Source organism: Danio rerio, chromosome 1 (genome assembly GCF_049306965.1).
Source record: "Danio rerio strain Tuebingen ecotype United States chromosome 1, GRCz12tu, whole genome shotgun sequence".
Taxonomy (NCBI): Eukaryota; Metazoa; Chordata; class Actinopteri; order Cypriniformes; family Danionidae; genus Danio; species Danio rerio.
Window position 1 is genome coordinate 9,265,469 of NC_133176.1, and position 27,359 is coordinate 9,292,827.

General features: G+C 34.3%; 1 protein-coding gene and 1 long non-coding RNA gene across 12 annotated transcripts in view; both read right to left on the bottom strand.

Moving 5' to 3' along the window:
* LOC141384503 (uncharacterized) overlaps positions 1-6,797 on the bottom strand; it is a 77,754-nt gene extending 70,957 nt beyond the window's left edge. Inside the window, exons 1-2 of one of the 2 annotated variants that reach the window (XR_012405428.1) lie at positions 6,587-6,797; positions 6,227-6,328 (exon numbers count right to left, since the gene is read on the bottom strand). This is a non-coding gene — a long non-coding RNA (uncharacterized lncRNA). Of the gene's footprint in view, positions 1-6,226; positions 6,329-6,453 lie in introns of both variants that reach the window. The other variant, XR_012405427.1, reaches the window with a different exon arrangement.
* An 85-nt stretch (positions 6,798-6,882) lies between these two features.
* Positions 6,883-27,359, bottom strand: part of radil (Ras association and DIL domains) — a 48,483-nt gene continuing 28,006 nt past the window's right edge. For 2 of the 10 annotated variants that reach the window (XR_012401981.1, XR_012401969.1), the window contains 9 exons: positions 25,601-25,865; positions 22,589-22,761; positions 20,851-21,001; positions 20,580-20,770; positions 15,051-15,456; positions 13,087-13,139; positions 12,517-12,656; positions 9,531-9,916; positions 7,824-8,501 (listed from right to left, as the gene is read on the bottom strand). Coding sequence is in view for 6 of the 10 variants with exons in the window: in XM_073947098.1 (XP_073803199.1) it covers positions 9,817-9,916; positions 12,517-12,656; positions 13,087-13,226; positions 15,051-15,456; positions 20,580-20,770; positions 20,851-21,001; positions 22,589-22,761; positions 25,601-25,865 (1,566 nt within the window). In the remaining 4 variants the exon portion in view is untranslated. 10 annotated transcript variants of the gene reach the window in all.

Here is a 27,359-nt window from a genome sequence, read left to right on the forward strand (position 1 = left end):
GTACCCCTATATAGATTTCTGGAGAGCGCCAAATACGCCCCAGGAGGTATGTTTTTTTTGCAGTTTTTGTTTTCGCAAATCTGCCAGAGGTCACTGTATGCCTTTTCAGACCTTAAATTTCTCTGGCGTGTGCCATTTGTGCCTGCTCTTCTCGCGTAAATCCACCAGAGGCTGACGTCGACTGACTGACTGACCGACCAATGCCAACACAAAGTGGTTTGATAAACAATCCAAAAAAAGAAAAGCCCTCGTGGCAGCCTTATTTTTACCACGTTTTCAGATTTTACTACATTCTCAACCTGTTATTTGCTTGTTTGGTTTTTTGTTGGCTTTTGTTTTTGTCTTACCCGCTTTCTGAAACTGTTCTTTACCAGACTCAAACCCTGTTGTGACGGTCAACACCGCTCTGTCTCAAATTCTCAGATGTACGCAACGAGCCACTGGACAAACTGGTAACAGCAGAAAAGCCGTCCCCACAGAAGTAATCGGTTTGCTAATAAGCGCTAAAAGGAACAACATCACACCGCCCTGTAGCATTTGTAAACGAAATGCTGCCATACATACCTCTGACTACATAATTCACAATCTCAAAACACAGTCCCACATTTCACCAGATATACATTTTGATTGCATCGTTTTACCCACACAACAATCTGCACATCATTATAATGCTTCTCATGTCTTCCTATATCATATTTACAGTATATGCATTAAATGGTCAAAGGACATGTTTACCTGGGCTAATAGTCAGACTTGCTTTTGAAAGTTAATTTCTCAGTTAATTAGATTTACTTTATTTAATATACTTATTGAATTTTCTGGGGGAAAAAGGACCTATAGGATGTTACAGTTAGAATGCTGCTGGAATCAGCTTCCAGAAATGATCAGATGTGCTCCAACATTAGGTACATTCAAATAAATCAAGACTGAAAACACATCAGTTTAGCTGTGCCTTTACTGAATGAGCACTGTGCTACATCCGACATATCGCACTAATGTGACTTCCTTTCATTTTCATTCTTTTGTAACCTGTTTTAACACATTTCATTCTGTTTTTAATCATTTTTATTATTTGTTTTTTATTTTCTTATACTTGGCTTTTCTTATTCTTCTTTACGTAAAGCACTTTGAATTGCCAATGTGTATGAAATGTGCTATATAAATAAACTTCCTATGCCTTGCCTTAGAGGTTATCCCAGTATTAAAATGCAAATAGTTTAATTGTTAATAGCTTATAGTGAGATAAAACAACAAAGCACATATAATTAGATATTTAGCTCCTGTAAAAGAGATTTTTGATCTCAATGTGTCTTTCCTGATAAAGTAAAGGTTATAATAGCAATCATAACAATTACAAATATCAAAATAAAGTAATAAAGAAATAATAAATGAGCTATCTAATAGCCACAGGTTTGGTGAAGGTTCATTATTAATAGTTTACAAGTATGACATATACATCTTGGGTTGGGCGATAAGCAGGGCCAGACAGAATCTGCGGACGTTTTGTGCTACTTATGTGGAGAATTTTGCTAAAAATCTGTGGATTTCTGCGGAATTATTTTGAAAGTATCGTAACTAAAACCGTAATATATAAAATTAAAAATAATATCTTTTTATCTTTTATTTAATGTTTAAAATGCAAATCCAATTCGGTTCACTTTATTTGGTAAACAAAGCAAGTCTCTCATATAATATTTATACTAAAAGAGAGAAAATATATTGTACAAACTGTATTGTACATAAATCAGATGAACATTTCACGTTAGTCAATAATATTACTGTAATTAATTTAAAAACTGAAAAAAATATAGATTTACACATATTTACTCAAGTAAATAAACAGAATTAATAGTGGGCTAAAAATCTGCGTAATTCTGTGGAATATCTGCGTAAAATCTGCAGAATTCCGTGCGCGCAGATTCTGTGTGGCCCTAGCAATAAGGCCAAAATCCAGTCTCGATTAATTATTCTCCATATTGTACAATAACGATACATATTTCAATATCAGTTGGTAATTCCTCCAGATTCAAAAGAATACCCCAACAATGACTGAAGCCACAAATTATAGGGTCCATTAAATAGCATATCTTACTTTCTTGTGGCTGATGCATTTCTAATGTCAACACACTTTTCAACTGTACAAATTATGATCAATTAGTCCTGACAGCATATGTTTTTAGGTTACTGTAACTTATTAAACTAAGTTAATCATGTTGTAACTTAATTTGATAGGTTACGCAAGCTGTTTTAAGTCAATTTAACATAATATAGGTTCAATGGACTCATAAGGTTAATTTGATTTAGCTTAAACATTTCAGGCAACCAAAATCCTGGTTCTACATCCTACAGTGTAGATTCCGATTGTTGTACATTTCTGCTGTGTGATTGGCTCAGATAAAAAAAAAATAGTCCAATACCTTGGGAATGTCCAATTGTTGCCGACCTGTGGTCTCATGTAAATTCTGTTTTGTCCTTTTTACTACAAGTTGACTGTGTGTCTAATGCTGTTTATGTCTTCTCGATGATAATAATTTCTGTACAAGTACACTAAATTTTGGATTCATAGCCTCTTTAAAATAGTGACTTGCGAAGTTACAATAGCACAAATTAAAATGGCTAGACCCAGTACCATTGATGCACGGCAATGCTTTTCTTCCAGCATGTTGGACTATCTAAAAAGGAATGACCATGTAAAGGTTTTTTTTTTTTTCTCAATGTAAATCTTTCAGATTGACAATTGTTGATACGTCTCTTGCTCCCCCTCCCCTGTTTGTTTGTTTGTTTGAATGTTTTTTGTTTTGTTAATCTAAAGTCAATAAAATGTTGATCACAAAAAAATAGTCCAATACCTAACATTGTTATCGACATAAAGCACAGATATATTCAGTGGTATAAACTAAACAATTACAAATACTCAAATTACTGTAATTAATTACTTTTTCTCAGGAATTGTAATTTACTGAGTAGTTTTAAAAATGTGTACTTTTACTCTTACTTGAGTACATTTTTAGTGCTGTATCTGTACTTTTACTCTACTACTTTCCTTCAACCTGCAGTCACTACTTTATTTTTTCTTGTCTATGGGGATTAAAAAAAAAAATCAGTCCTGTAATTCCTGTCCAATCAAATCACACATTGAAGGTAAATCGCCTCATAATGGACTACCTCAATACATGGGCGATTTATAAATGCAGCAAACTGTTTGGAAGCATTAAAAGTGCCTAAGAAGACGTCCAAAATCAATATCAGTATTTGACGTCAATAGGATGTTGGTTTAAGACATTAACATTGGACTTTGGTCCCTTTATAACACAACCTAAAATCAACCAAATATTAACGTCATTTAATTTTGTTATTAGACATCAAAATAACGTTATCCTTAGACAGTGGCTAGACATTGAATTTTGGTCACTTGACATCACAATCTAAATCTAACCTAATATTAACGTCCTATGACGTTGTGTGCCTGCTGGGCAATAACTACATGCACTACAGAATGTTACGTTTACACACATCCACAAATTACATGTAAACGCATCAGTTTTTCAAAGCGTAATACTCACTACATGAGTACTTTTAAAAGGGCTACTTTTTACTCATACTTTGAGTAAAATTTACAACAGATACTTTTACTCGCACTACATTTTTAGGCAAGTAATGGTACTTTTACCCGAGTATGATTTGTCAGTACTCTTTCCACCACTGGACATATTAACGTTTATCGGCCCAGCCCTAACCTCATCTGACAAGAAATCGTGGGAAAACTCGACCACCATCATTTATCAAAATAATAATATTATGAATAATAATACCTTTTTGTAAGATGATATTTTTTCCAGCTCAAAGCAGTAAATGTCCACCATGCACATTTCATAACAACCCTCATTCACATTTGAATGATCATTTTCCTTATGTTTTCCAAATCCTTATGTAAATGAACATATCTTGCAAGTCATTAAATGGTTCGAAATGATTGCTGTAAGATTCATCGCTGCCAAGATAAGGAGATCTTGAAGAGACAGTGAATATTTAGGCAGGAAACGGAGATGGTGCTCCTGTCACACAGAGGAGGAGGAGAAGAAGAGGCTGAAACGATAAGTGATTACGGTCGGGCGCTCCATTCATCATCTGCTGCTGTGTGCAGTTTCCAGGGTCTTCACTGTTATCAGCACTATATAGACTGAATGTCAGTGCCCCTGAATAAATCTCCCTCTCAGCATCTACCTTGGACTGATCCACCATTATAAGACCTTGGACCTGCTTGATCACCACATCAGCTTCTCTTATGGGGTGCTGTATTGTAAAACTTAACATGCATGTAAGCCTAAATGCAAGCGATCACTTTTTTCATTGAATATTTCCAACAATTTTGTAAAAAATGTAAGATATATTGGTCAATGTTGCCATGTAGAATTAAAAAAATGCAATATGCAGCATATCTTTGCTCTTTTTAAGGTTACTGGCTTTAGATGTTTTGGATAAACTAGTATGAGCTAATCCAGACTAATGTCGTGCTTTCTATCTCCTCACTGTGCTTTCTGCTCATTTTACATGATGGACGATACAGTTTGCAAGCTCATACACTGCTATAAAGCAGCTTAGTGTACTGTCACTCTGTATCAGCACTGGTGTGGTGATAGAGGTGGTAGCATGATGTATTTCTTAACCTTGCAAATTGCCTTCAGAAAAAAAAAGCTTCACAGTGATAGTAAGAGAATAAAGTGCACTGATATGACTGATATTAGTATATCAGGGCTAATGGGTAAACACAATCGAGAAGAGATGGACTACATGTTTTATCCACTCCAAAGTATGATTTAAATAGTCTAGAGAACAAAATGTCCTCATAAATGTCAGAGTAAGAGGCGAGTGTTTCAACAAATATATTGCTCGTTATTCAGAGCATACGCCACACTTCATTTTTCAAGAATGAAAACAAGGCAGACGCGGAGCGTAATTTTCACAACACATTTCCATTTTATCACCAGGTTTCCTATACAGAAAGATGAATTTTCAATTTCCCTGCATGTCAATTTGATAGACACACAACACAAAAGCAGGTATTGAGCGGACTGTAGGCTGCCTCTAGGCTACTCCCTCATGGCCTCGTTTTCATTTGCGAAAAATTAAATATGGCGTCTAGTCGCATAAGGTACATAACAAGGATTTCGTATTGCAGCTGTGTTTGAAAGCTGGGCTATTTTAGTCACTGCAGAATCAGAATAGGGTTCTGCTTGCCTGCGCATCCACTATCTGTTAATTGAGGCGAGGGAGAGAGCGGTTACTAGACCTGTCAGTGTTAATCAAGCCTCATCTCTTAACACAAGCCACGCTTTGCAACGAGCTGAAGATTAATATTCCGACCGAAACAGATGATAAATCATTTGTACATAATTAGCGCTAGGCAAGGTTATAGCTGACACGAATTTTTATCTTAATTACGGGGGAAATTTGTTCCATTAATTTAATTTGTCGCGCACGGACGCGCCCGCGCCTAACAAAGTTAATCTTACACCTGTCAGTGCACTGCTGAGGTAGGCTGTGTCTCCAAAGCTATAGAGCTAACTCGCTGTCTATTGCATCCCAAACAGCATCATCTTTACCCACTTGGAACTTCATAAGTGATCCGAGATAACGATGTTGATGCTTGAACTTTTCTTTAACGTGGTTAATTTGACTCTTTCTAAAGAATCGAATGAACCGGTTCGCACACCAGTCTGAACGATTCGTTAATTGAGCGGGCCTCTTCAACTGTTCAACCTGAGATTGGCCAGTCCAAAATAATAAATAAAAAACAAAACCGATTCATATGAGCCGACATTTAATGAATTATAATATAAACTAGGAATTAAAGAAATAATTAAATCGAGCCTATATGACGATAGGACATAAGGATACTTTTATACTTGTATTGTTTTATTTTACAATTTATTTTAACAAATCCATCCAAATACATGCAAAATGAAGATTATTTTAATAAAAAGGTGTTTTTTTTTCAATTAAAATATTTTTAATCAAGACTTGGCAAAAGTCTTGACAATGTCAAGTGCGGTGAAATGAACAGTTTCGAACTGGTTGTTTGAAATGATCTGTCCAAAAGAACCGATTCGAAAAAAACGAGTCGTTTATATGACTCCTAGTGCAGAGTGTCAAATGAAGTTGGTTTTCAGCCATAACTCTACTTATATACTAACAGACAACGAATTTTCACATACAGGAGGCCTACCTGCTATGATGGGCTGTTGTTTTCTGTGCTGGCCATCTGGTGGTCTGCTGTTGGTTGACCAAGCAAACCCTGTTTTTCCAGTCTCCACATTGCTCCTGGTACCTTTACACAGCATATCAGTAGACTCTCACTTACGTATTCACAACAAAGCAGGTTGTTAATGCAATTAGCAATGCGTGTATTTGGTTGAATGACTGTTTTACAAGCATTTATTTCACTTAAATTACCATTAAATCATCCAAGTCTTCGCCTAAGTTTGTTAATGAAGTCTTATATAATTTTCGAGACCTAAATTAAAACAAACGGTTTACACTTGACATCTAAACAGCTAAATCGCCTGAAGTGAAATGGTAGGCCTACCTCAGAAAACTCATCAACAATTGTGGTGTACTGCGAGGCAACACTGCCATCTGCTGGGTTTACCTGCCTGTAGGCTATAGTTATAATAGAACAAACGGAAAGGGATTCATGACTTCGCATTTCTTCAATCGCATTTTAAAGTAAAATAGCTGTTTTTTTAGAACACATCTAACACTCCGTGTTCAACAACGAGGTGAACGGATTCATTGAGGCTAAAGTGTCGTCCAACACACCTTCTTCAATGTTCTGGCGTCCTCTGCTGGTCAGTGTTCAAATCAAACATTCCTGTACTCGAGTATGGTTTGACTTCTCAACGTTCAATTTAATAGGAAGGTATATTATAAATCTTCCAAATACAAGTTCAACAGAGAGAAAAAAATGCATTTATGAAATATTGCAGATACATATTTAGTACAAACATGAAATAATGAAAAAAATAAACACTCTGTATTCAAAAACTTGTGCAGAGATACGTTTTCTTAAATATAAACAAAACAGCTTATATTATGAATTCTAAGCCGTATATTAATACTTAATTTTGAAAACAATATATGCTTCTATATATGCAGGTCGTGTGTCACTGAACTTAAAGTTGTTGCCTTTGTGAGTATTGCTAACATGGAAACTGAAGTTTAAGGTACTTTGAAGAAAGAGAGAAAGTATGTCGCACCATGAAATAAGATTTTTAAGTGCCTTTTGTTCCACATATCAAAAGTATCTGAGACATCTCTTTGTTTATTATCAGTGTTGGGTAAAATTTAATTACAATCTAAAGCCTATCTTAATCTTTATAAAAGCATAACACACACTCTCACATTACTTTCCTTAAAAAGCAACCGAGTAACGCATTAAGTTACTTTTTTCAAAAGAATTGACTGAAGATTGGGGTGGCTCTGTGGTTAGCACTGTCGCCTCACAGCAAGAAGGTCACTGGTTCAAGTCCTGGCTGCGTCAGTTGGCATATTTTTGTGGAGTTTGCATGTTCTCCTTTTTAGTGTGCATTTCCTCCGGGTGCTCCAGTTTCCCCCACAGTCCAAAGACATGCGCTATACAGTAGGTGAATTGAATAAACAAAAATTGGCCATAGTGTATGTGTGTGAACGAGTGTGTTTGGATGTCTCCCAGTACTGGGTTGCAGCTGGAAGGGCATTCGCTTTGTAACACATAGGCTCATTCGACCCCTGATGTATTCTAAGCCGAAGGAAAATAATGAATGACGATTGTATTCACTCATTCATTTTTTTTGGCTTAGTCCCTTTATTAATCAGGGGTCGCCACAACTTATCCAGTATATGTTATGCGCAGCAAATGCCCTTCCAGCTGCAACCCATCACTGGGAAACATCCATACAGACTCATCCACACACATACACTACAAACAATTTTAGTTCACCCAATTCACCTGTACCACGTCTTGGACTGTGGGGGAAACCGGAGCAACCCGAGGAAACTCACGCGCATGCAAACTCCACACAGAAATGCCAACCGACCCAGTCGAGGCTCGAACCAGCAACCTTTTTGGTGTGAGGAGATTGTGCAACCCACTTCTCCACCGTGACATTCAAAGATTGTAGACCATTACTTTTTAAAAGTAACTTTACCCAACATTATTAGCTATTAGTGTTTTGTACCTTTACAGATTTTAGCAATCAGGACAAAAATGTGAAGTTTTAGAAGAGTTTTACGTCTCAAATGTTTTTTTATGAACCATCAAGAATAAGATATTTGTCAAAAGACTCATGTGCCTTTTAGGAAGGTCATTGAGATGTTTTTATTGTTAGTTTAACTGTAACTGTTTTTTATTTATTTATTTTACATTTTTTTATTATTTAAAGAAAATTAATCATCTTAAGACCCCGTGTCAGCTATATGTTAATATCAATAGTCTCAAACCTAATTCCTGGAGGGCCGAAGCTCTGCATAGTTTGGCTCCAAACACCTCTAACTCACACCTGCTTAATAGCCATTGTCATTTCACTCAGCGGCCATCTTTGAAGCGCCTCTCTGGCAGTATGCTCGGGTGTATTCTATAGTCTTTGTTATTAGTCTCTAGTAGTCTTGAACACCTTAGCTGCATCCGAAATCGCATAATTCCATACTATATAGTACACTAAAAACAGTATGCAAGCCGAGTAGTATTTCTGAGTTCATAGAACTCGAAAAACAGTATGTCCCAGCTGAAAAATCCAGCTTAAACCAGTCTAGGATGATTGGCTGGTTTTAGCTGGTCGACCAGGCTGGTTTTAGAGGGGTTTTGGCCACTTCCAGGCATTTCCAGCCATTCCAGTCATTTGGTTTAGCTAGACAGGCTGGGGAATTACCAGCTTAAACCAGCTTGATTAGCCTAGCCAGGCTGGAAGACCAGCCAAAACCAGCTATGTCCAGCTTAAACCAGGATGGTCAAGCTGGTTTTAGATGGTTTTAGCTGGTCACTTTCCAGCCTGACCAGCTAAGACCAGACTGAAAATGGCTGTAAATCAGCCTGGAAGTGGCCAAAACCCCTCTAAAACCAGGCTGGCTGACCAGCTAAAACCAGCCAACCATCCTAGGTTGGTTTAAGCTGGATTTTTCAGCAGGGGTGAAAAGTACCCAGGTGACCTACTACTTTCGGCGAGATTCTGAAGTGTGCATCTGTTGCACGCTGCACTATCCCATGATGCCCCGTGACAGAATTCATGAATGGGAGTAAAGCAATGCAACTCATGAGGGTACAGTAGGTCATGCGGTCATGATAAAATGGCGGATGTAGTACGTGAGTTCCATTCATACTGCTCACATTCATACTGTATAGAACATTCAAGTAGTGCACTTAAATTCAAATGCAGTATCTACTGAGTAGTAGGCGATGTCGGATGCAGCCCTTGATTAGTTGGATCAGCTGTGTTCGATTAGGTTTGGAGCAAAACAGTGCAGAGCTGCGGCCCTCCAAGTATCGCGTTTGAGACCTACGGTTTATCTAGTATTAGCCATATAATGTGCACAAACACATTCCTCTTCAATATTCCTTGACATTCAAGAGACAAAACCAGACTGGTTAAGAGGTAAAGACAGAGATGTTGTTCTGTTTGTTTTTCTGAGTGAGTGCAGTATTGTACAGGGCTGTGTAAGAGACAGAGGGGCTGTAGGCGCTGAGAGGTCCTATAGTGTGCTTGTTCTCCAGTCTCGAGACTGAGGACTCACTGTCCTCCTCATATTTCGTCTAGGTAGAGGGTCACACTTGCAGCCTCTCTCTCAGCAGGAAGAGGCACTGATCTTCTCTGATACTTCGAGATCTGATTTGGCGACAAGAAACCGGAGCCGTCCTCCCCCCAGACGAATCAAATCCACAGCACTGAGAGACAGACAAAGAGAGATTCAGATGTCAGGATTGACAGAACTTGCATGGGGAAAATGTAATGGCTTTGCACTGTAAAATATGCTGGGTTCCACACGGATCCTTCATGTTGTCCCAACACAAATCAATTAAGTTAACTTAAACGTTGTTGCAAATTTAAGTGGATTGAAAATAAACCAATTAAGTTGTTCCAAAAAAAACATAAGTATTGTGTTTTTAAATAAGTAGTTTGAAAAAGCAGCGGAAGTAATTTATTGAGTGTGATTGCAAATATTAAATGATCATGAAACCATTCATTCATTTTCTTTTGGCTTAATCCCTTTATTCATCAGGGGTCTCCACAGCGGAATGAACCGCCAACTTATCCAGCGTATGTTTTACACAGCGGATACCCTTCAAGCTGCAACCCAGTACTGGGAAACACCCATACACACTCATTCACACACATACACTAATGGACAATTTTGCTTATTTAATTCACCTATAGCGCATGTCTTTGGACTGTGGGGGAAACCGGAGCACCTGGAGGAAACCAACGGCAACACAGGGAGAACATGCAAACTACACACAGAAACACCAACTGAACCAGCTGGAACTCGAACTAGCGACCGTCTTGCTGTGAGGCAACAGTGCTAACCACTGAGCCACCGTGTCACCCCTCAAGAAATCACATTTAATAAAAGTTCACTTTCGAGAAATGTTGCAAAGGTGGATGTTAAAATTGTCCACTTCAGTTACATTGTAACTGTCATTAAGTTAAAAGCATCAAATGCACCCACAAATGCACATTAATTCACTGTTACACACAAAAAATAAATGTGTTACATTAGAAGAAGAGCATCCTGTGACCAATATAATTAAATGCAAAAAGGAAAAAAAAAATAACCAGCACTGAAAATCAACAGCAGATATTTGCAGAAAGTGAAAAGTATAAATCCAGCTTAAGAGTGTTTGGGTGTTTCCCAGTACTGGGTTGTGGCTGGAAGGGCATCCGCTGTCTAAAACATATGCCGGAATAGTGGGTGGTTCACTCCACTGTGGCGACCTCTGCTAAATCAGACACTCAGCCGAAAAAAATGAATGAATGAAAGTTACAGCATGTTAAAACAATAATACCATATTGCGTGTAAATGAGAAAATGTATCCCTTATTGGGACAATAAAACCCTACACATACACCTACCCCTAACCCCACACAAAAACACAGATGAGGTTTTAATAAAAGACAGATTAGGTTTAATAAATACTAATTAGACATTGTATTGACACTTTTTGAAATGTGTATTAATGTTGTTTAAATGAATGCTTTTACAGTCTGCTACGTGAATAAAATATTACTCCCTTTGTAACGGGGGAAAAAATGAAACTGTAAATTAAGTATGAACGGTGTCAAAAGGCTTGTTTTTGGTTAAAAAATATTTGTTCTAATTAAATCAAAATCCTATGTTCATTGTTAAACTGTGTAATACATCATGGGGAAAGATAGACACCTACAGGTGAGAAAGGGGGTATAATGGGTGGAGTCAGCCAGTGACCAGACCTGGTACACTTGTCTGTGTGGAACCCTGTTTTTTTTTTCGGAGAACACTATAAAGTAAATTTGCTCAGCTAAACTGCTTCCGCATGATCATTATTAAAAAACATACGAACTAGGAGGGGTTACACCTACATTACTGCCGCAATTTCAAGTAAGCATTTTTTTTTATTTTATTTTTTTTATTGCTCGATCCAGACACTGGTAGACTCCCTTGAAAATACTATATATATGAATGCATTGTAGTTGTTTTTTTTCCATTTACATGTGATGTTGGATCAGTTATAATGAAAGCAGTAAAGATATGTACATTTTTAAAGTCGATTATTATGTTAATAATACATGCTTGTATTGAAGACTCAGATTCATTCCATGCAGAAACTCTTCCTCAGCAAAAACAAGCAATCACTTTTGATCCATGAATTGGTATTCAGACTGTCTGAAGTGTTTGTCATAGGAAAATGCATGCTGTCATGAATAATTAAGAGAAGCATTGTCTCATTGGATAAGGAGGACTCATAAATAATTACATGATACCGATGCTTCACTGATTGCCGCAGCCATTTTCCACATCACTATTTGTCACGTGGACACAATGTAAATTTAAAAACAGTTAAACAAAGTTTTAAATTAATTGTTTTCCTTAATTACATGTATATGTAACACCAACACCCTTGTTTAAATCTCTAGTTTAGTGTTCATGACCCATTAAAGGGATAGTTCATCAAAAAATAAAAATTATGTCATAATTTATTCACCCTTATTCACTTGTTTCAAACCTGTTTAAAGTTCTTGCTTCTGATGAACACAAAAGAAGATATTTGGAAGAATGTTGGAAACCAGTAACCATTGACTGCCATAGTATTTATACTATAGTCACTGGTTTCCAACATTCTTCAAAATATCTTCTTTTGTGTTCATCAGAGGCAAGAAACTCAAACAGGTATTGAGCAAAAAAAAAGGAAACAAATTAAGGTTTGGAACCACTTAAAGGTGAGTAAATCTGCATGTTTGAGTGTACTATCCTTTTAACCCCAAGCTGGCAGTGTACGTAGAGCACTGACCTCTGATAGTCTGCTCCAATGAGACTGGTTCCGTTCACTGCCAGGATCCTGTCACCGATGCAGAGTCGTCCATCTGCAGCAGCAGGTCCATCTGGAATCAGAGTCCTGATGTAGATTCCAGGAGAGTTCAGAGGGGTGTGCTGTATTTATGGAGAGAGAAGCAAACAGAGACCTATTTATAGGCTATTTCTAAAAGCAAATTCAAGAGGATCAAGTGATTATGATTGAACACGGCTGGTTCTGCATTAGCATGTATGATCCACCAATCAGGCCATTCCTAAACCAATATAAAGAGCCAGGGTTTTTTCCACTACATTCATCTTCGATTTGAAGAATCCCCCCTTCCACCCCTAACTCTTCACCTTTCCCTACATAGGGTGGCACGGTGGCCCAGTGGTTAGCAAATTTGTTAGTGTTTTATCTTTTTTGTTTTAAATTTAAATGATTTTTAAATGAGCTTGTTACAACATTCTGTCTGGGCTTTGGAAAAAAAATCTATAGCGTCATATTTATATGCTTATAACATTGAGCACCAAAGTTAAATGCCAGAGAAATACAGCACACACTCACAAGTCCATCGATCAGTCCCATTCCCAGGCCGTACGGTCCTTTATCCAGGTCCACTACAAAGACGGAACAGATATCATCAGACTTTGGGCCCAGATGAGACACAGGGACAGGGAAAGGAAAACCACAACCACTCAAAGGGCCTGGAGTCGGGCAGGGATAAACAAACAAACACACACAGGACTCAGTGCTCATTGACACACACACACACACACACACACACACTGACTCCAAATTCAAGCCAATAAACAAAAGTGTTCACAAAGGCAAATGCAGCTGCTGCACATGCAAACAAAGGTAATAAATGATGCGAAGAGTCAACACACACAACGCTGACAGAAGTTTACACACAGAACTCTACACATGCGTTTATAAGATATAAACACATGTATTGACACACAAAGTCATTCAAGAGAAATAAAAGAGATGTACACAAAGCAGACATAATAACATGTCTTTCGTCGAATAACCAACACGTGCAGGCAATAACTTGGTCATTCCTGCTACACAAAATATATTCATGCCTTATTTTATGCACATTTTATAGACTGCTTAAGATAAAATGAACATAATATTAGTTTTATTAGTTACCTGTGCTTAATGTAAAACAATGAGTGATTATGTTAAATTGAATTATAATTAAAATAATTTAAAAAAATCCTGCTGATAAATGGGAGAAACCTAGTTGTTTGAAAGGAATTGCAAATGTCAATTAATTAGTATTTTGAAGCTACATTGTGATGCTTTTTAAGGCCGACTTTTTAAGTCCAATTATTCTTGTTCTAGATGTGGCTGAAAATAAAATAAAAATATAAAATAAACAAAATAAATAAAAATTCAATTAAACTTTTCAATAAAAAATTCAAATAAAACAAAGCAATAAAAAATAATACAATATTGAATTTAATTAAACAAATCAATAAAAAATAAAAAATAAAACAAAACAAACAATTAAAAAAACAATTAAAATAATTAAAATAAAATAAATGTATAAGACATAAAATAAAACATTTAAAATCAAAAATAAATTTAATTAAATTAAACAAATCAATAAAAATAAAATTAAATAAAAATATAAAATTAAATTAAATTAAAATTTTAAATTAAATTTAAATAAACAAATCAATAAAAAAATAAAAATAAAACAAAACAAATCAATAAAAATAAAATTAAATAAAAATATAAAATTAAATTAAATTAAAAATTTAAATTAAATTAAATTAAACAATCAATAAAAAATAAAAATAAAATAAAACAAATAAAATTTATGAAAAATAAAATAAAATATAAAATACAAAATAAAATAAAAATACTTTAATTAAAATAAATTAAATTAAACAAATCATTTAAAATAAAATAATACAATACCAAATAATACAAATAAAATCAAATAAAATGTTTAATTTAAATTAAATTGAAATAAACAAATCAATAAAAAATAAAACAAAAAAAAATAAAATAATAAAAATAATACAAATAAAATCAAATAAAAATTTTAATTTAAATTAAATTGAAATAAACAAATCAATAAATATAAAATAAAAATAAAATAATACAACACAATTTAATAAAAATAAAATATAAAATTTTATTTAATTATTACATAAATAAACAATCAACTTAAACAAATCAATAAAAAATAAAAACAAAACAAAACAATAAAAATGTATAAAAAAATAAAATCAAAATATAAAATAAATAAAATTAAACAAATAAATAAACAATAAAAAACAATAATAATAAAATAATATCAATAATAATAAAAACAATTTAATTAAATTAAATAAGTTCATAATATGCCTTTTTTACACTTTTTTTCCACAATTTTTTCTGATGCTTTTGAACAAATCACTTTTTATCTTTGAAGCACACTGCGTAACAGGAATGACCGAAAACTCCAAATCTAGCAATAAGAACACACACATCCACGACTTAAAAGGTGTTTTTTTTTTGTTTTTTGGACTTGCCTTCAATGCCATTGCTGATGAAGCCATTGATTTTCTTGTGCTCAGGAGTAGAACGCATGCAACCATTGGTCTTAGTGTGCGAGTGTGTATGTGTGTGCTCTTGTGAAGCATGCTCCGGGTAGTGCGCTGTGTTGGACTGTATGTACGTGTGTTCCGGATAGAGCGGGGTGTTTGGTGGAGTCAGTATACAGGAAGAGTCTGTGGCTTGGCTTTGGTTGGCATAACGGGCGCCGGAGCCGTTTCTGTAGTGAATGCCGTGTGTGGGTTTGTCCCGTGTTCGGTCTTCGGCTCCTGCTCCTTCTCCTCTTCCTCCAAGAGTCGTGGAGGAGCTGCGCACCTCGCCTTCTCCTTCACCGCGGACAGATGGAGCCGGATGAGGACTGGAGTGAGGCTGCGGAGGCTCACGCTGGAGGACACAATTTGTATTTTATCATAGACTAGGGGCAAGAGAAGATGTTTTCAACACATTTATAAACATGATAGTTTTAATAACTCATTTCTAATAACTGATTTATTTGATCTTTGCTATGATGACAGTACGAAATATTTTACTAGATGTTTTCCAAGACACTATTATTCAGCTTAAGTGCAGTTTAAATGGGTTAATCAGTCATTGTATAACAATAGCTTGTTCTGTAAACAATTGAAAACAAATATTTCTTAAGTAAGCTAATAATATTGACGTTAAAAAGGCTTTTTAAAATTAAAAACTACTTTTATTCTTGCCGAAATAAAACAAATCATACTTTCTCCAGAAGAAAAAACATTAAAGGAAATACTGTGAAAAATACCTTGCTCTGTTAAACATACTTTGGGAAATATTTGAGTCAAAAAATAATAATAAATTCGAAGGAGGGCCAATATTTCTGGTTATATGATAAACCATACCTACCATAAAAATCATAAATAATGTGCTGCCAAATGATTAAAGCCATCCAAAATAAATGTGTGTGCTGTCATATATAAGGCCGAGTGCCTTAGTGTCACACCAGTGATGATATACAGCCATATTGAACTGCTACGAGTGTGATATTGCGTTTAAACAACAGTTTGACATTTACCAACAAACCAGAGTGAAACATCCAAATAATAATCCAGCTAATGAGTTAATGTGATTGGCTGAGTATTAAAATACAGTGGAGGGATTATATTATCGTCAAATTTTGTTATATTTCGATGGTATATTAGTGAAGTATGCACTGCGCTCCTGCATTGGTAGATTTTAGTGCATTAATCTTACAAACAGAATAACTGAAAAGGTCAAGAAATGCACTCATTGAGTAATTGAGTTTTATTTATGTATATATATATATATATATATATATATATATATATATATATATATATATATATATATATATATATACATATGTGCAATATCATGCATGTGATATTGCATTTATACAACAGTTTTACGGCATAATTGTTTATATAAAAACAAAATCAAACATGGAGAGTCTCAAAAACCCTTCTGTATGAGGAACTACTTTCTTCCGATTCAAATCATAAGCTGACAGTTAAACAGTTGAGCGTGCATCTTTTAAACTTTAGATCTGTAGTGTCTGCTTTTTGCTGGCTGTATGTGGGAGGAGTAATACACAAAGGGTAGAGGCTGTAGGAGTTCTGATATTGCAAAATATTGCACGGCTATCAGCCAATCAGATTTGAGAACCAGACAGAACTGTTGTATATATATATATATATATATATATATATATATATATATATATATATATATATATATATATATATATATATATATATATTAGGGATGTAACGGTATTGTAAATACCGTCATACCGCAATATTAAATTTTTTCGATATTACCGAAGTCGCATGACTCGGTAAAACTATAGGTCTTCTGAGAAAATTTGCTCAGGCGAATGAAGCGAACGGGAGGTAGCTGAAACTTCATTTCCCATCAGCCCCGGCGTGGCCATAATCCTTTGCGGTCTGTTGTCGCTACAGATCCAGTAATGCGGAAATGGAGTGTGCTGCTAGTAGCGGAGATGAAAAAAAGATGGAAATGATCGAACCTAAAGCGGGTGTTGTCGCCGCGCGCGTGCTGAATAGCGGTGCTGTCGCGCGCGTTCTGATCAGCTGTGTTGTGGCGCGCGTATTGTAAAGCGCCGAGGGGGGGTTGAGCGCGCATACTCAAGAGAGGTGTTATCGCGCGCCTACTGAAGGGCTGGACTGGACGGAGGTTGTGTCGCGTCGCGGGGGCACTTTTGATCGTTTTGGAAGGGCATTTTCTATCCAAGACTAAAAAGGGCATGTGCACTGCACAGGTTAAGCCCTATGTGTGCATGTGCCTGCAAGTTGGGGAATACAACTAATAACAGTCATGGGGACTGCAGAAACACAGCACACTGTTCAGATTGATGCAGACATTGACTTGTACCGCAAAGAGATCTCTATCTCACTCATGGTTTGTCCTCTCAAGTGGGGGAAAGACAATGCACAACGTTACCCCACTGCTGTCAACATGGGCCAAGTCATATCTCTCTTGTCCCAGAATCCTCAGTCCCAAATGAGAGGGTTTTTTTCTGTTGCAGGGGACATTGTAAATACCCAGAGATACCAGCTTTTACCAGATTATAGTTATATGATAATTTTCCTTTAAACCCATCTCTATCTAAGTGAGTGATTAAATGTTAAATGTGATGAGTTTTTAACAATACTAAATTGAAACTTTATTTTTTTACATGGTTTAATAATTTTTTGTTATTAAAATTGAAGTTCCTGTTTCAAAGCTAACAGACAGATGGCTAATTTGTATGCCATTGACACTTTTGGCACTTTTTTGGAGTATTTTCAAAAGTTTTTTTTTTTCCTGTAAATGATTCAATAAATACCGTACCGTGACATTCATACCGAGGTATTACCGTACCGTGAAATTCTGATACCGTTACATCCCTAATATATATATATATATGTAATGTTTTTTTTTTTTTTTTGCATTCATAAAAAAAAAAAAAAAACTACAAACGTTTCGGCTCAGCTCCGTCCTCAGTGTGTGAGGTATAATTCAAAGGTATTTTAAGAAAGGTTTGAAATATGGATGTGCATTTTGTTGATTTTAAAATCCTTTAGTCCTCTGGTGGAGAGAGCTCTTGAACAGAATTATGTCATATGGCAATTAAACTGATTGCAAAACAAACAAACTAAGTTTGAAAAATAAGCTTTAGATAATCTTTAAACAATGTCGACAGCCTGGAAAATTCATAGCGTTTCTTTGTAAACCAACTCACACATGGCCCCAAATATAGCCAGCAGCTCGTAATTACGCAGCTAATCTTGTAATCAGATTAACAATGATTCTCATGTCTAGAATTTAAATCTTGGTTTTTCAGCTACAGTCCTTAAGCTAGGTTCACATTTTTTGAATAACTTCTGTGTGACATATTTACAAATTGATTTACTTAAGCCATCACTCCATTCCTGACTCTAGCATCTGTCAGAAATCATGTTATTTAGAAATCTGATCTATGGAAATTGGTGCTGCACATGGTTTCAGCATCAATATGGCAATGTGCGCATCTGCAACAGTCCCACTGCAAGATATGCAATGTTGAGTCTGAATCATAGTTTACCAGGAGATACAGAACTGTATGTAACTACTGTATTTTTGTGGAATTTATACGATTTATACAAATTATAAATGCTTTTCTTAATTCAATTTTTTGTCTTATTTCTACTCAAATATTTACAGTTCAACGTGAAAAACAAGATTATTTTACTTGCCCCACTGACAATATTCTTTTGTTTGTTTTGAGGAAAAAGTGAGATTAAAGAAAAGTTGAAAATAAGACAATACTTTACTTGATCTAAAAATTTTAGTTATATGGATATATAAGAGATATTTTAGATATCTAAGAGTCAAGTAAGAAAGCATTTATTTTGCATTGTGATTATTCAATTTCTGTTTCTGAATACTGTTTGACTCCATAGAAAACCATCAAATAGAGCTATTTAAATAATCTTATTAAACTATTCATTATAGCAATATATATTGCAGAAAATTACAGTTTTGCAATATCACATTTTTCCAATATTGTGCAGCTCCATTAGGGCACATGCAAATTACATATATGACATACGAGTTTATATTTGGATTGCAGATATATATATATATATATATATATATATATATATATATATATATATATATATATATATATATATATATATATATATATATATATATATATAAAATATGTCATACTGTACATGCAACATACTGTATATTTCAAAGGATAGCAAAATGTATGCACACACATACACACACAAACATTTTACGCAGCGAATGCCCTTCCAGCCGCAACCCATCTCTGGGAAACATCCAGACACACACTCATACATTACTTTCAGCAGGACAATGCGTCATGTCATAAAGCGCGAATCATCTCAGACTGGTTTCTTCACTGTACTTAAATGGCTTTTTGAGCCGCAGTTCTGTGGAGGCAAATGGCTTGTTGATGTCAGGGGTCAGAGGAGAATGGCCAGACTAGCTCGAGCTGATAGAAAGGCAACAGTAACTCAAATAATGGTGGTGGTGGTGGTATAATAGTGTGGGGAACATTTTCTAGGCACCCTTTGGGTCTATAAGTACCAATTGAGCATCGTGACAATGCCACAGCCTACCCGAGTTTTGTTGCTGACCATCTTTATCCCTTTATGACCACAGTGTACCCGTCTTCTGATGACTACTTCCAGCTGGATAACGCTCCATGTAAAAAAGTGTGATTCATGTCAATAAGTTCACTGTACTCGAATGACCTCCACAGTCACCAGATCTCAATCCAATAGAGCATCTTTGGGATGTGGTGGAACGGGAGATTCGCATCATGGATGTGCAGCCAACAAATCTGCAGCAACTGCGTGATGCTATCATGTCAATATGGACCAAAATCTCTGAGGAATATTTCCAGTATATTGTTGAATCTATACCATTGACAAAAAGGTGTCCAACCCCGTACTAGTAAGGTGTACCTAATAAAGTGGCCAGTGAGTGTATATGTACATATTTGCAATTCTAGTGATTGAAAAAATATATAAAGCCATAATCTGAAATATGCATGTATGTTACAGATATACAGATATATTGCATTTATCTGACATAGATTATATATATATATATATATATACAAGAAATCCAAATATAAACTTGTATGTCATATATATAATTTGCATTTTATATGGGATTTTAAAATGCTGATTTCAATTAAAAAAAAGGCTTAATTATTGTTTTAATGATTTCTGAAAGATGATGAGACACTTAGAACTAAAAATTCAAATTTAGCAACTCAGGAAATTATTATTATTATTATTATTATTATTATTATTATTATATATTACAACAGTAAACTATATATAAAACAACTATTTTAAACTGCAATTACATTTCACAAAAATGAAATCAAATGAAAGTCCATCCAAATCAAATCAAATTTCATCAAATCAAAGTACTAAAAAATTCCAATTCTTTGACCAGTAGTGCATGAAGTTAAAGATTATTAAAATATTTACCTGGGCATCCTGTCGGTCTGTACAGCCATTAGATGGATGAGTTTTAGTGCGAAGCCCCCAAACAAAGTGACGAACGTAAAGCAGCTGACGATAAATACTGTCCTCCACACAGTCACTCTCCAAATCCACCTTAAACCCAGCACTTGGCAGCACAATAGGAGGGTGATTCTCAAAGCTCTCCAGTAGATCAACTATCAAAGAAACACACACAGGGATTTACAGCGTATGCTTGCATACACACATAAATAATAAAGTCGTACAGTCAGCATACCTGTTCTGTAGATATAGGCCTCATCTTCACTGCTGGGTTGCCAGATTGGTAGAGGCCCAAGTTCAGCCATGAGCTGGTATTGAGTGAGGATTCTGTGAAGCTGGACAGGCTTTAGAGACGGATGCTCTGCACATAAGGCTTTCCAGCTCATCTGCAGACAAAAACACACACATGCACAGGAAAAGGGTTAGTTCTGTCATTGTTTACCCATGCTATGAATGAGTCCCAAGATCTGTTTGATACAAAAATTCTTCCGAATATCTTCTTTTGTGTTTAGCAGAACTAATTTAAACAGGCCTGGAATAACCAGAGCATGTGTAAATGATGACAAGTTTAATGTTGTTGGGGATGCTAACACTTGAAACAAGCTACAAAGGAAAAATATTTTTTTTAAATTAAGTTTTACACACAATTACCAAGAAATTGCACTTGAATTAAAATAGTATGATCTTAGAAAATATACACCAATAATCTTTTGCTTTACAAAAGATATTACATACAAGCTAACCTGTTAAAACATTGGAAGCTAACATAACTAACCATTTATTTTTTTATCTAAATTGTAATAATTGTGTAAAATCGCAGCAAAATTGAAAGATTTAGTTTTTTTTAATGAACTCAAACACACAAATGTAACAATAAATAAGAGCTATCAATAACATTACTGTAAATATATTTATTTAGTTTATTTATTTTACTTACTTAATTTATTTATTTTTTATTAGGTTAATTTACTTGTTTACTTTATTTATTTTATTTATTTATTTTATTTTTTATATATTTATTTTATTTATTTAGTTAGTTTATTTATTTAACTTATTTATTTTATTTATTTTTATTTAGTTAATTTAATTATTATATTTATTTATTTATTTAGATAAATAGTTTTTTATTTATGTAGTTTATTTATTTATTTGTTTAGTTTATTTATTTATTTATTTTATTTTATATTATTTTATTTTATTTTTACATTTTTTTAGTTTATTTGTTTTATTTTATTTATTTATTAATTTTGTTTAATCTTTGTTTGTTCATTCATTTACTTATTTAGTTTATTTATTTATTTAGTTTATATATTTATTTATTTTTACTAAAATTATTACTTGCTGAAAATACGATTATTTTCCATTTATTCATCAGCTGGTGTCGTGTGAATTGCCTTAATGCTGCGTAAGTATGAATTTCATTCATTCATTTTTTTGTCGGCTTAGTCCCTTTATTAATCCGGGGTCGCCACAGCAGAATGAACCGCCAACTTATCCAGCAAGTTTTTATGCCTTCCAGCCGCAACCCATCTCTGGGAAACATCCACACACACATTAACACACACACATACTCATACACTACGGACTAATTAGCCTACCCAATTCACCTGTACCGCCTGTCTTTGGACTGTGGGGGAAACCGGAGCACCAGGAGGAAACCCACGCGAAGGCAGGGACAACATGCAAACTCCACACAGAAACGCCAACTTAGCCAAGGTTCGAACCAACGACCCAGCAACCTTCTTGCTGTGAGGCGACAGCACTACCTACTGCGCCACTGCCTCGCATAAATATTAATTTTAATCTTTGTAAATTTCTATGAACCGTTTAATCATTGAGTTGGTTTAGAAACTTGTACAAAAATGCTGGAATGTTCCAAAAGCTTATTTTCTCTTCAGACTAAGAATGAAAATCCTGGCTGGTCTAGAGGTAAGCAAATGTACATTTTTTGTGGGTGAAAAGCTTTGCATTACCTGTGAAAGCTGCTGTGGAGGCGAGGCCAGGATGGTCACTGTGCTACAGAATTTAGCAAAGAATTTCTGTGCAAGATGATTATGACCTGCTCCTTTAGCCCAGTCTAACAAAATCTTCACACTCGCCTGGATCTGCAGGACACGAGAGCGCTGAAACCAGCCACGAGCGGGACCTGCAAACATAAATGCAGTCATTACACATACAATGCCAGGGGTTTTGCAGGTTTTACAAATTGTAAAATTTAAGTCCTCTCTAATTACATTTTAGACTTATACTGGACTAGACGCTAAGGATTCTTTCTAATTGGGAAACGATTTTTAATTGCCTCAACAAAAAACTCAACAAATAACAATAACTAGTCATTTCTCAGCCACATATTTTAAACAATGTGCCAAAACAAGCAAATCCTAGTTGTATACATACATACACATTTTTCTTTAAAAATTATAATATAATAAATTAAATACACAAAAGTCTATTTAATAAAACATAATAATTAGAATTCATTATATTTATAATGTAAATATTATAAATTAAATGTAAGCACAACAGTCTGTCCAGGTCAGTGTCCTCACCATATATGGTCTATGTTTCATATATGGAGTACTTTAGAACAAACGTTACTGAAGATAATTAAACCACATTAGTTAATAGAGTAAAAAAAAAAGAGTAAAAGTTTCATTGAGATGGATTCTTGGTAATTGGATAGGTGTAGGCCTTAGATTTACTGCAGATAGACACAGGAAATTTAAGAACTGTTAAAAAGTATTTAAGACCTACAAGACAATGAATTTAACTAATTTTAAGGCCTAAAATTCCAGTTGTCTCAACATATGTTCTGTTCTAAATAAAATAATAAATATATTTGAATATATATATATAGACTCCAAACTCTTGCATGTTCGTATATATTCAAATGTTATATTATTTCATGATGACAGCTGCTTTTTAAATAGCTTAGTTGCAGTCAGTACTGCGTGTTGTTAATCCATCAGTTTTTTGTTTTTAAAGGGCAGAGGGAAACACATGCTCCTTCAGTGGGAACATTTGTGCATTACTCGTGGTCAGGTGAAGATTATTTCCCCAGACTCCCATAATCCTCTTTATGTCATAACAGACAGAGGATCAGAGCTGCTCTTGCACTGCTCTTACACTCGCAGTGTGTGAAGAGTGACATTGACTTGTACTCTAATACTACACAGAACTCCTCATGTAATGAGCAATAATCTGACATATTACAGAATATCATTCGGTGTTCAGTAGGAGTGTTTATTTGTCCGTGGAGTCTTAAAATAATCTTAAAATGTCTTAAATAGAAATTATTTTCTCACTTATAAAGAAGTTTTGTTTGGTGTTTAAAAAGTCACAACATCAAAATTCATTCATTCATTCATTCATTCATTCATTTTATCTTTTTTCTTAGTTCCTTTATTAATCTAGGGTCGCCACAGTGGAATCAACCGCCAACTTATCCAGCACATGTTTTATGCAGCGGATGTTCTTCCAGCTGCAACCCATCTCAGGGAAACATCTATACACACTCATTTACACACATACACTACGGACAATTTAGCTTACCCAATTCACCTGTACCGCATGTCTTTGGACTTGTGGGGGAAACCAGAGCACACAAAAATGTCAACTGACCCAGCCAAGGCTCGAACCAGCAACCTTCTTGCTGTGAGGTGACCGTGCTACTTACTGTATTTAAAAAATATCTCTCATATAAATAAATAAAGCTCTTTCTCCTTCTGATTTTAACATCAAAGAGTTATTTTTAATTAATTAAGTAAATGCAGCTTCGGAAACTATAAAGTACTTCAATCAATCAATCAATCAATCAATCAATCAATCAATCAAAATAAATACTTGTCCATATAAAAACATAAAACAAACATAAAATAAAATATACACAACCCCAAACACTTAATACAACAATAAATATTACGTAACAAAACATTAATAACTCAATTATGGACCTCGTCTTAAAAATAATTGAGTTAAAATCTACCTCAACGTTAAAATGTAGATAACTTCTAGTTGTAGCTTTAGTATTGTTGTATTAGAACAATGTTTTCTACAAAAAGAGTATTGTAATTTACCATGACAAAAGTATAATTTTAGAATGAAATGAAGTATGGCACAGTGGCTCAGGGGTTGGCAGTGTCGCCTCATAGCAAGAAGGTCGTTGGTTTGACTCCCAGCTGGGCCAGTTGACATTCCTGTGTGGAGTTTGTATGTTCCCATGTTGGTGTGGGTTTCCCCCATAAGTCCAAAGACATGTGCTGTAGGTGAATTGGGTAAGCTAAAACTGTGTAAAACATACTGTATGATGGATAAGTTGGTAGTTCATTCCGCTATGGCGACCCATGATTAATATAGGGTCTAAGCCGAAAAAAAAAGATTGAATGAATGATAATGGCCATAGTGTAAAAACTGCAGGGTTCCACACAATTCATTAATGTTGTCCCAACACAAATTAAATTAACTTAACACTTTTAACAAATTTATGTGGATTTACTATAAAAAAAAAAAAAAGTTGTCCCAATGAAATCTCAAGAATCGTGTTGTTTCAGATCATTTTAAATACGTAGTATAAACAAGCAAAAAAATATATTTATTTGAATGTATGTGTTTGAATGAGTGTGTATGTATGTTTCCCAGTATTGGATTGCAGCTGGAAGGGCATCTGCTTTGCAAAACATATGCTGGATAAGTAGGCGGTTCATTTCGCTGTGATGAATAAAGAGACTAAGTCAAAGTAAAATGAATGAATGAATGAATGAATGAATGAATGAATGAAATGAAGTACATATTTATTCCATGAAACATGCTATAAATGTATTTACCACTAGAGGGCAGCATAAACACTCACCATACTAGTGTAATTTCATTCTTTGTACTGTATGTCTGTTATTCCCTAATTGATAATATACCAAATATAAAACTATGTATTTAAATGTATATCTGAATATGAACAAATCAGCTGCAACTGAGGAGCTTATTCAAACCTTTATCGATGAGTTGATTGAAGAGCGAGACGTTGGTGAAGAAGAAGAGGTAGGCGAACATCTGACTCTGAATCTCTGAATGAACCTGGTACTGCTGGAGCAGGTCTGATGTGGTTTGAAACACACTGACCACCCTGCGAACGGCTTCTGGCATCACACACACTGCACACACACACACTCCTGCAGCCCGCCGGCACTGCTCTGATGAAGGCTCCGTCCCGAATGGGTTACAGTCCAACAGGCCCGGCAGCACCACATACAACGTCTGAAATAGACATCACAGGGTTTTGTTATTACTGTACATAAATGACAGGCTGCCAATTTAAGATATTAATATTGTGTGATTGCTTATTTTAAAAAAAGTAATGCAGAGTTTAGATTTGTTTGATATTAAAAAAGCTAAAATAATCAAAACGCTTTATTTTTTTGTTTGTTTTTGGTAAATATGGAAAATTAATAATATAAACTTTAGAAGATAAACAATCTTAAAATAATCAACATTTTTTTGTAAAATTTGAAATAAAATTAAAAAATAATATAAAAACTTTATTAACATAAATAAGCTCAAATAATCAAAATCTTTTAATGTTTTTGTGTGTTTTTTTGGTAAACATGAAAAATATATAAATAATATTAAAATAATATAATAATAGTAAAAAAAAATTAAAAAAGCTAAAATAATCAAAACTTTTGTTGTTTTTTTGACAGTTTTTTCAGATTTTTGTAAAAAATAGAATTTATATTAATAACATTACATTTTCTAGCATATGTAAATATGTAAATATTAATAATATTACAATTTTAATAATATAAAAAAGCTGCGGTGGCGCAGTGTGTAGCACGATCACCACACAGCAAGAAGGTCGCTGGTTCGAGCCTCGGCTGGGTCAGTTGGCGTTTCTGTGTGAAGTTTGCATGTTCTCCCTGTGTTTGTGTGGGTTTCCTCCAGGTTTCCCCCACAAGTCCAAAGAAATGTGGTATAGGTGAATTGGGTAAGTTAAAATTGTCCGTAGTACATGAGTGTGAATGGATATTTTCCAGTGATAGGTTGCAGCTAGAAGGGCATTTGCTGCATAAAACGTATGCTGGATAAGTTGGTGGTTTATTCCACTGTGGCGACCCCAGATTAATTAAAGAGACTAAGCCAAAAAGAAAATTATTAAATAATGTTTTCTGAAGTTTTTGTTTTTGGTAAAAATGGAAATAATATTAACAACATAAATAATTTTAATAATTATTAATTAATTAATATATTAATTATTTTTAAAATAATTAAAGCTTTTTAATGTTTTCTGAGTTTTTTTTTTGTTGGTAAAAATAGAAATAATAATAATATAAAAACTTTAAAAATATAAAAAGCTAAAATAATCAAAACTTTTAATGTTTTTTGTTTTCTTGGTAAAATTTAAATAATATTAATGATATTATAATTTTAATTATACAAAAAAAGCTAAAATATTTAAAACATTTTAATATTTTCTGATGTTTCTTTTGTGTTTTTGGTAAACATGGAAATATTTTTAATAATATAAAAACTTTAATAATATAAAAAAACTAAAATTGTCAAAACAATTGAATGTTTTCTGATGTTTTTTCTCTTTTTTTGTAAATATAGGATTATATTAATAATATTAGCATTTTGACTATACAAAACTATACAAAAGCTGAAATAATCAAAATATTTTTGTGTTCTGATGTTGTTTTGTGTTTTTTTAAAAATGGAAATAATATTACAATCTAAAATACCTGTTTTTCTTTC